At 44.8% G+C, this 10,386-nt stretch overlaps 1 protein-coding gene across 1 annotated transcript; it reads left to right on the plus strand.

Annotated features, from left to right (window-relative positions):
- Positions 1–851: 851 nt before the first annotated feature.
- slc17a6b (solute carrier family 17 member 6b) lies at positions 852–9,581 on the plus strand (the record flags this gene model as incomplete). Its single annotated transcript, XM_079737377.1, has 12 exons — positions 852–925; positions 2,428–2,683; positions 3,092–3,210; positions 4,473–4,587; positions 5,674–5,761; positions 5,886–5,972; positions 6,547–6,689; positions 7,075–7,224; positions 7,368–7,500; positions 7,815–7,925; positions 8,919–9,046; positions 9,237–9,581. 12 exons carry the CDS (start codon positions 852–854, stop codon positions 9,579–9,581), a joined length of 1,749 nt encoding a protein of 582 aa, XP_079593503.1.
- Between the last annotated feature and the right edge of the window lie 805 nt (positions 9,582–10,386).

The following is a 10,386-nucleotide window of genomic DNA, read 5'->3' on the forward strand; positions in this document are numbered from 1 at the left end:
TTTACATTTAGAAAAAGGATTTAGACCCCCCCCCCCCCCCCCCGTCCCCCCCGTCCCCCCCGTCCCCCCCCCCCCCCCCCCGTCCCCAGAAAAAATATTTATATAATGACATAGTTGCAAAAATTAGAGAACATAGGCTACGCAAAACAAGACTATATGCTCGTTTACTTCGCAAATTCAGTCACTTAAAAAGAAAAGTATTAGCCTACTTCTATATCACGGACATCAGTACTATTTTATAGAACGTGTGTAAATCGTTTGTAGCCTAATAAGAAAAGAAGATTGCCTCTATAAAAAAGAGAGAAATGCAGTCACGAAGCAGGAACAGTGTGTCTGACCGGAGCCTCTGACCTTGGTGCTGAAAGAGCTGCTACGTCACAAACACCAGCGCGCAGCGTGAGGCGCGAGATCCTACCCCTCTTTGATTTATCGAGGCAACTCCACACACCTCCTGGTGCCGTTTACCGTTTGAGGCTTTTCATTATTTATTCATCTATACATACTTTACGGTTGTGGGTCGCGTGATAAAGAAAAGTCGCTCTTCTTCGACCCATATTTGTATTTCTGCAGGTGCTTTGAGTTTCTTGGTAGTGATGGATGCGCGCGTGCCTCCTGTTCCCGAGCAGAGCGACGAGCGCGTTGCGACCGAAGAGTCGGAGCGCGACTGATTTTTTATCTTTAAAGCGTTCGTTCTGAGTGGAGCCTCGCCTGCAGTCGCTGGAGAGAAAGAACAGGTTATACTGAGAGAATTCGTTTTGTTCGCCGCTCTGTTAGCTTTTTGTTGTTGGCGTGACATTATGCATCAGAATTAGATAGTATTGGAACAGAGGCCTACACGTTAAACACTGGATATGGAGTCCGTCAAGTCAAGAGCAACGGCGGGGGTCAAGGAATTTGCCGGGAAGACATTAGGTCATATGCACAGGTACGTAATATGCTATTTTGCTCTACTCCTGCTGTGGAGTGTTCAAGGCTTTGTGTCTATATGCTAACAGCTGTAATGAAATTGGCTCTAATCCACTTCCATAATGTTAAATATACCTGCGGGCCAGCAGAAAAAACGTATTGAACAACTTGCAGCCATCTTTAGGCACGCCTCTAAAAGAAGGATGGAGAGGTGAGGCTTGGGAACGGAGAACGGTCTCTATAGTGACCATGCCACGCCTGATGAGATCAGACTCGTTGAAATAATTCACCATGCTACACTGCCATCCGTTCTGTCTCCGATAACAAAAAAAATATGCACATGTAGTAGGCACATGTAATCATGTAATGTAGATTTTAAGTGAAATCCTCCAAAAAGCAATGGTATTTGACTCACTTTACGACTATACAGAGGCGATCGAAGTCAACCCATGCAGGCCTACTCTGGTCATGTGTGAAGGCCTAATAGATTGCAAGCATTTTGGTGGCTGTGTCCATCACATAATAATGGAAAAATGCAAAAGTAGACCTTCATTTTGGGCTGGATTCAAATGATCACAGACGGTTTTCGTTTGATTCTCCAGATCTCAAACGTGTGGGCCTGCAAGTGTAATCTGCTATAGGCCTACTAGATTTTCTCGAAATTATAATTGGTCTTGCTTGCTCGTTATTAATCCAGGACTAATTGGAGTAGACTCCTGAAATCTGATAACGGTGTGACCTTAAATAATAAAGATTCGGCTTTTAAAGGTGATTTATTTGAATTAATAGAGGCATACATGTAAAGGCCTATGTACATATGCAGTGTAAATATAGGCCTAGCCGATATAGTCATACATTGTCCCACTGAGGTGGGTCTACATTTGTAATAGAGTCACTTTTAGTCTTATTCATATTAAAAGTAGAATGTGTATGCCTAGCTAATTGAATCGCTAATTGAATCGTTCTTTATTTAAAACGGGATGAAAACCCAGAGCTTTCCATGTTTTTTTAATTCGGAAGGGATTGCATTCGAACGAAATCTATCGAATGAATGTAGAATTGCGTCTCGAATGACGCAAGCATGCGAGGAACTCCGTGTACGTGAGAGCGGACCGTGTGCTGCTGTTCAACACTGAATACTGATGAGCTGCTACCGCTTGCTGCAATGCGGTACCAAGCACATCTCGCCTTTCTGAGACTCTCAGAAAGCCACACTTATGTTGTCTTTCTTTAAAAAAATATTGAATGTTTGTTTTGATTCACTACGCTGACTGACTATGCTGGATGTGTTCATTTCTACTTTCGACAGTTTAATATGAGGCATCCATCACCTCGTTGCAGCAATCGATTTAACGGATTGCATTTCCTCTGCAAACATTTGTTAAATATTTAACGCAAGGGTTGATACAAAAGATTTGCCTATAATTGTCATTCTAATAACGTATTAAGACGAATTGAATAACCGAAGTGCAGGCTTTCTGAAAAAAAATACGGCGTTGTCTGAACCTTCCTGGTGTGCAGAGTGCTCGAGAAGAAACAGAAAACGGGAGAAGTCATCGAGCTGACTGAGGATGGGAGGCCCCAGGAGGCCCCTGAGAGGAAGCCCCCGCTGGTCGACTGCACGTGCTTCGGGCTGCCCCGCCGCTACATCATCGCGGTGATGAGCGGCCTCGGGTTCTGCATCTCCTTTGGGATCCGCTGTAACCTGGGCGTGGCCATCGTGGGCATGGTCAACAACAGCACCGTGCACGAAAACGGGAAAATCATCATCAAGGAGGTGTGGCTCACTTGGTCGTGATCCATGCAGCAATATATTAAATTGATATAATTCCAACCCAACCCCAAGCCCAATTAAATACACTACATCCACCTATACCTGCAACACATACGCGCTTTTCTTTAACCTGGCACACACCAGGGTTTTCATTCATTGTTTACATTCAAATACTGTTATATTTAGGCTATTTATCCGAGGGCTCATTGATAGCAACACCCATAACCTATGAATTGTAATAGGTCCATGCAATCAGGCCTGAATTTGTGTTGAGTAGGCCTAGGCCTATATATACAGGCCTATAGGCCTTCACCTAAAACTAAGACAAAAATTATCGAATCAACTATTGGTGTCACCTGTATAGGTTAACACGCAAGATATTTAACATTTTCATGTTTTCTTTCCCTAAAGAAAGCAAAGTTCAACTGGGATCCGGAGACGGTCGGCTTGATTCACGGATCCTTTTTCTGGGGCTACATCGTGACACAGATCCCCGGGGGGTATATATCATCTAAGCTGGCTGCCAGCAGGTACGCCGGAGCCCGTTATGGCCTCTTATCAATTATTAACTACATCATAGAACCTATTAGTAAATACATAGCGAGGACTATTACAGGCCTTGATTCAGGCCCAATCATGTCGTTTTTCTATTGTTAGAATAGACGTGCAGATATGTTTACACTATTTTGGGCTTTAAAATACATAATTAAATAATGGTAATAGTTCATAACATTCATATAACATCTATTGTCTATTCCCGAATAATGCTCCAATCATGAATCCACGTTGAGAGCATGTTAGAGGTGGCCATTGTCACTCGGTGAGGGTCTGCCTGGCCAATTAGCGCTTGTAAAATCGAATGGGAAGAATGAGTTGGCGGGACTGGTGGTACAAGCGGGTGTTGGCGGGACGGGTGGCGGCGGGGTACGAGCGGCGTGGGATTGGACCGCAGGCGCACAGCTCCGCGTGCTCGAGGCTCCCAGCCACCTGTTAATGAGTCCCCCCGGGACACCGCGTGGCTAATCTCTTTATTGTGGGGGCATGGCGACCAGACCGGCCTTGTCGCCAGGGGCTTTTATTACTATATTACACACAGAGCTGATCCATGAGGGGTTCCGATGGGGGTTTCTGAGAAAATAACATCGTGGATAAGGGCCCTAGTAGGTAAATAGCACGATTTAAAGGTGGAGGTGGCTATATCCTTAAAATAGAGCATTCGTTAATAGCCTTCTCATTTTCGGTCCCTCCCGTCTGTCAGATTGACACCCGGAATGTAATCAAATCAATTCATCTCGTGCCTGAACCGGATTAGGGTTGGCCCCACGCGTACAGACAAGGGGTGGCGGGACGTGACATAAATGTTAAATGGGTTTCTGTGAGCGGACGGCTTGGGAGTGACGCTGTAGGCTCAGCTGTGTCAGTAGGCTACAGTGCGTCTCCGCACCGCCTATATTGCTTCCGTGCACCATGAGGCTATATGGCCCATTTATGAAGGCCTATTTGTGCCCTGTCTATTGCTGTAATACTTTAAGAAAGGAAACGGCCTCCCGTATAGTAATTCATTAATCATTTATAGGCAATGTCTGATTTAATTGCAAACAGATGGAGTGCACCAGAGACATATAGAGAAAGAGGATGGGGCGCTATGCCCATTTGAAATGCAATCTAAAACAATACGAAAATATTTCCGAAAGAACCGAAAATTTAAGATTGTCTTCAGTTTGTGAATAATTGATTGGCTGTTGAATGTAGGTATAGGCTACATAGAATACTAATATGTCATCATTTCCAGGGTATTTGGGGCAGCCATCTTTCTGACCGCGACGCTCAACATGTTCATTCCCTCGGCTGCGCGGGTTCACTACGGGTGTGTCATCTTTGTGAGGATACTGCAAGGTCTGGTCGAGGTAAGAGCTAATTTATTCTATCTACGCTCACAATCCAACTGCAATACATTCTTTGAATTCCGTTCTTATAATAGGCCGGCCGATTGAATATGACGTGGGCCTTGGCCCGTAGTCCACATGAAATGCGATTTGAATGAATGGCGCCTAATTCAGTCAACGTTTTTGTTGTCAACATTGAGAATATATGAGGTTGCAGCGAGGACGCATCAATTTCCACCAATTGGAAGCGATAGGCTACGGCTCCACCGCGATAGGAAATGCGAAGCGGCCTGCTATTGATTGGGTCAACAGCTTAAAGTCTAACCACTTTGCCAACGTAAAGTCTGCTGAAATTTATAAAAAAAAATCATTAATAATTCGGATCATTCATAGAGCTTAAGAAATCTGTGTAAAAAAAGAAGAAGAAACCTTTCACAATAGTGAAACAAGATATCGATGCCAACATAGCCCTATGTATTAATATTTAATGACGTAGTGGTTTTGTCCTCATCTGCCCTGGTGAGAAAAAAACGACACAATGAATTGATATAGCAGCGCATTCCCTTGCATACAAATTCTGATGAAAGGTTGAGATTGTGTTGAGGTTATGTTATGTTGGGTTTTAAAACGAGCACTACATGATAGTCATTTGACCATTTTAAGAAGATGCCTTTCATATACACTCGTGTGATGAAAATCCTTTAAATAAATTACCTCCATAGTTGACCACGGTACGGCCTTGCAATAGCGTGTGATACCAATGATATTTGTTTCTTATGGGAGGCCTATATATATGCAGCTATTTAGCCTCTTTTAGTTCATTGGGAAATCAAGTCCACTGATAAGTCTGCAGGGTTTATCAGGCAGTTGGAAAAGGAAAACAAAAGGCCATCAAATCAGTGAATGTCATGTTCACAATATATAGAATTGATCGCCTTGCAGGATCATTTGGATGTGTCCAATGGCTTCGGGCTAGTCTTTCTTCCCATGCAAACTAATATTCCTGTAGGCTCTACATACGATTGGGTATCTCCTACTGCCATTGTATCTCTCAGTATTTTGGAAACAGCCGGAGGACCAAGTATGTTGTGTGGCGTCTTCCACTAGGGAGTGACCTACCCAGCCTGCCATGGCATATGGAGTAAATGGGCTCCTCCGCTGGAGAGGAGTCGGCTAGCCACCACTTCCTTCTGTGGTAAGTACTTCCTCTCCTTCGTCTTACCGAAAAAGGTGTTTATTAAATCATTTCTCAAAAGTGTGATTCTTTTTCGGCTTGCTTTAACGAATGGCGTATTGCTCTTGAATGCCGCTTCCCACAGGATCTTATGCTGGCGCTGTGATCGCAATGCCGTTGGCTGGGATCCTGGTCCAGTATTCCGGCTGGTCCTCTGTGTTCTATGTCTATGGTGAGATGAGTTGGTTGATGGGGCCATATGTGTTATGAGGTTGTGTGTGTGTGTGTGTGTGTGTGTCTGTGTGTGTGTGTGTGTGTGTGTGTGTGTGTGTGTGTGTGTGTGTGTGTGTGTGTGTGTGTGTGTGTGTGTGTGTACGTGCATGCATACAGTTTTTCGGGTGCATGTGTGTGTGTTGTTCATCAAACGGAGGGGGTGATGAGGAATAGAGAGAGAGGGAAGGATAGACAAAAACAAAAGAGAGATAGAAAGGGGTATACCAGTTCCATCCAAAATAAATAATGTAATAAGATATATTAATTGGGCTATTGACAAAAGAAAAATCTATAACTAACATGGCCAACCCTAATTTAAGGTTTGGATTGATGGAAATTTCAGTGAAAGTCAAATGGATTGTGCGCACTGTGCATTGATTCCCCCCTCCCCCTCACATGTCAGCCCCCACCACCCCTCCTGTCACTACATATGAAGGAGTTTTCCCTCCTCTGTGATATAAACTCTGGTGGAAAAAATATCAAAGTACAATTGACGTGACCTTAATCCATCACCTGCCTGGTGTTCTACTCAGGGGTCTTTGGGATCATCTGGTACATGTTCTGGATCCTGGTGTCCTACGAGAGTCCTGCCGTGCACCCCACCATCACCGAGGAGGAGCGCTGCTACATCGAGGAGAGCATTGGAGAGACCGCTCAGCTGATGGCTGCTGCCGAGGTCAGGGCGCTCTCCTTCCTCCTCCTTCACCAGCCTCCCCTCAGACGGATCGGCCATTTGCCATAAAACCAAGAGCTCTGCTGATAGCTAGTCTGATTGCATTACACATCTTTTGTTGTTGAGGTTGGCCATAATAGTTTTCATACATCAGCTACAAAACACTCTCTTGTAATGACATAGGCCCACTGAAATCCGTTTGCTGCTTGTACCATCGCGGGGGGGGGGGGGGCTGAAAGGCCTAGATACGCGTGGCCTCTGTCAAACCTCTTGTGCATTCCTTCTTCATTCTCTATGCAGACACAGGCTTTAGCTATTTGAACAGCAAAAAATACCACGGATACTGAATGTATCATGACTGTCACTCCCCACTCCAACCCCCCTTCAGAAATTCAAAACTCCCTGGAGAAAGTTCTTTACCTCCATGCCAGTCTACGCCATCATCGTTGCCAACTTCTGCAGGAGCTGGACCTTCTACCTTCTGCTCATTAGCCAGCCAGCGTACTTTGAGGAGGTGTTTGGCTTTGAGATCAGCAAGGTGAGAGGCCGTTCATGGGAGTGACTCAAAGAACAGCATACGCAATAGTCCTTCTGTTAATATCACATGTGCGCCGGTACATTGTGTTGCTATCCTCTTGTCCTCAATGCAGCCTCTGGTGCAATATGTTGATGGTGCTATAGGTTGGCATGCTGTCTGCCCTGCCCCACTTGGTGATGACCATCATTGTGCCCATCGGGGGACAGCTGGCCGACTACCTGCGCACCAGGAACATCCTGTCCACTACCACTGTCAGGAAGATCATGAACTGTGGAGGTGAGGACTCTTTAGGCACCCACTACTTTTGCATGTACTTCGTTTGTATGGTTTGGATCATTTCCAGAACGCTACCAGTTTTCCTTGCTGGCCCATGCTTTTGACACAGCAAACTGTTGACTGCTCGATACTTGGCCTCAAGTAGCCTCCGAGATGTTGACTGTTGACCATCGATTTCATATCTGTCACTTATGTAATTGAGTGCAAACTGTGCACCGTGTGGAATTCAATTGGCATTGGGATGGCTGATAGCCAGGGTGCCCTTTGGCTATGTCTGAGTGTGTGGCCCATTGCCTCTCTCTGTGAATCTACAGGGTTTGGGATGGAGGCCACATTGCTTCTGGTGGTTGGCTACTCTCACAGTAAAGGAGTGGCCATCTCCTTCCTGGTGCTAGCAGTGGGCTTCAGTGGATTTGCCATATCAGGTTAGTAGCAGTACAACTTTGAGTTTTTTCGTAGCTCTTTTTTTTCTATTTCAAGGGTGGTAATAGCACCTACTTCCTGTCTATTTTCAGGAAAAATATCCAATCAGAGTTTAATTGAATATTACTTTTTTTTTTTGCCTTGCTAAAATCTTGTTTCACCGCCGGATATGTGTTGTTACTCTGCCATTAGAGTGGAGGTTTTGTATAACAGTATCATTCTTTACTACTGAAAGGATCCAGTTACAGCTCTCACTGTCTGTGTGACATTATCTTCAGATCAGATCTCTGGTTGTGAGGAAGAAACCTGCTGGCTGTCTCTCGCCTGTTGTTCTCGGGCGTCTCCCAGTGTGTTTAATAATTCAGTGTTAGATGTCTCGGGGGATATGACAGCCATGGAGCGCTGGCTGGTGCAGCCATTTGGTGTGGGGGAGGAGCAGAATGAGTGCACACTTGCTTCCTCTTTCTTTCAATATGCTGGGTACATTTAGTAGGGGTTTATCTTGAATGTAATACTACAATGAGATAAGCAATTTTAGAAGGGGTTTATCTAACATACAATACTTAGTGGTAGTCTATTAGGAATGGGTTCATTTCAATTTAAGATGTAAAGTGATGTTTACATCTTAAATTGGATGTATTGGTGTGACCATTGCGTGTTATTGTAGTCCTCTTTTTATTACCAGATAATTATTATCATTATTTAATTTTCAATTCAATAAAGAAACATATTAAAAAAATAATAACACAAAAAGGAAAATAAGCGAGAAACACGTAAAACATACCATGTGTATATAAAAAACAATGTCCGATGAAAACAAAGACTATTTCAAGATGTAATATTGTGCCCTTTTAGTTTCCTGAATGAACAGATATTGTATAATAATATGAAATGCATCGTCTCCCATCGTAACATTAGCAATAGGATTCATGTTATTAGAGGAGACAATAAGAATGTTGAATAGGGGTTCCCTTTCTGTGCGTTTGCTCGTATAGGTTTCAACGTGAACCACTTGGACATCGCTCCACGCTATGCCAGCATCCTCATGGGCATTTCTAATGGCGTCGGCACTCTGTCCGGGATGGTGTGTCCAATAATCGTTGGCACTCTGACAAAAAACAAGGTACGGTTATATCTATTTAAACCATGATGCGGACACGTCTGTTGACTGGATGATGTGTGATGGTGTGGCCAGGAAGAGACAGTACAAAGTAACAAGAACGCCATGACACAGTGCTCTGCCAACACATTATCAGGAGGACGGTCATGGCTAGCTCGAGGGCCTCCATGTCAACAAGCCTGTGTTCCCCCAGACCCGGGAGGAGTGGCAGTCCGTGTTCCTCATTGCCGCCATGGTGCACTACGGGGGAGTGATTTTCTACGGGATCTTCGCCTCGGGGGAGAAGCAGCCGTGGGCCGACCCGGAGCTGACCAGCGAGGAGAAGTGCGGCTTCATCGACGAGGACGAGCTGGCGGAGGAGACGGGAGACATCACCCAGGGCTACGGCGCACCAGGCGCCCCGGCCAAGACGTACGGCGCCACCACGCAGGTGAACGGCGGCTGGGCCTCGGGATGGGAGAAGACCGAAGAGTACGTCCAGGAGGAGGCCGCCGAGGGGGAGTCCTACGGGTATAGGCAGGAGCAGGGCTACTCCTAAACACCACGCACACATGCACACACACACACACGCACACACACACACACACACACACACACACACACACACACACACACACACACAAGCACACACACACACAATGATATACACACACACACAGAGATACACGCACACACACACACACACAGACACACTCACACACACACACACGCACACACACACTCACACACACACACACACACACACACACACACACACACACACAGATATACTCAAACACACTCACAAAAACATATGCACACACACACAGACATACAAATAGGCAGGCACACCAACACATGTTCTCACATGCACACACTGACTAGCAGAGACATACGCACACACACACACACGCGCACACACACAGACACAGACATGCAGCCTCGTATGAACACACACACTCAAATGCACACACACACACAAAAAACACACACATTTACACACACACACACACATACAAACACACAAAGACACACAATCACACACACACACACACACACACATTTACACACACAAACAAACACACGCATACACCATCCACTTAATACATGTGTAGACTTATTTTGCTCATAGTGAATCATTTGGTGATTTTAAAATAATCTGTTAACAACCAAGAAACGTAAAAAAAATAGAAATTCATTGTTGTATGTTTGCACAAACTAAAGCATAACTAAGAAAAAAGAAGAAAAACTATTTATGGTTCATAGAAAAAACGATGAAACGTGACCAAATTGAATAGAGGTGAAACACATATCAAATTGACAGGCTAGATGTGTTAGTATGCATATGGATTATAGATATTCTT

This window comes from Pollachius pollachius, assembly GCF_949987615.1.
Source record: "Pollachius pollachius genome assembly, chromosome: 5".
NCBI lineage: Eukaryota > Metazoa > Chordata > Actinopteri > Gadiformes > Gadidae > Pollachius > Pollachius pollachius.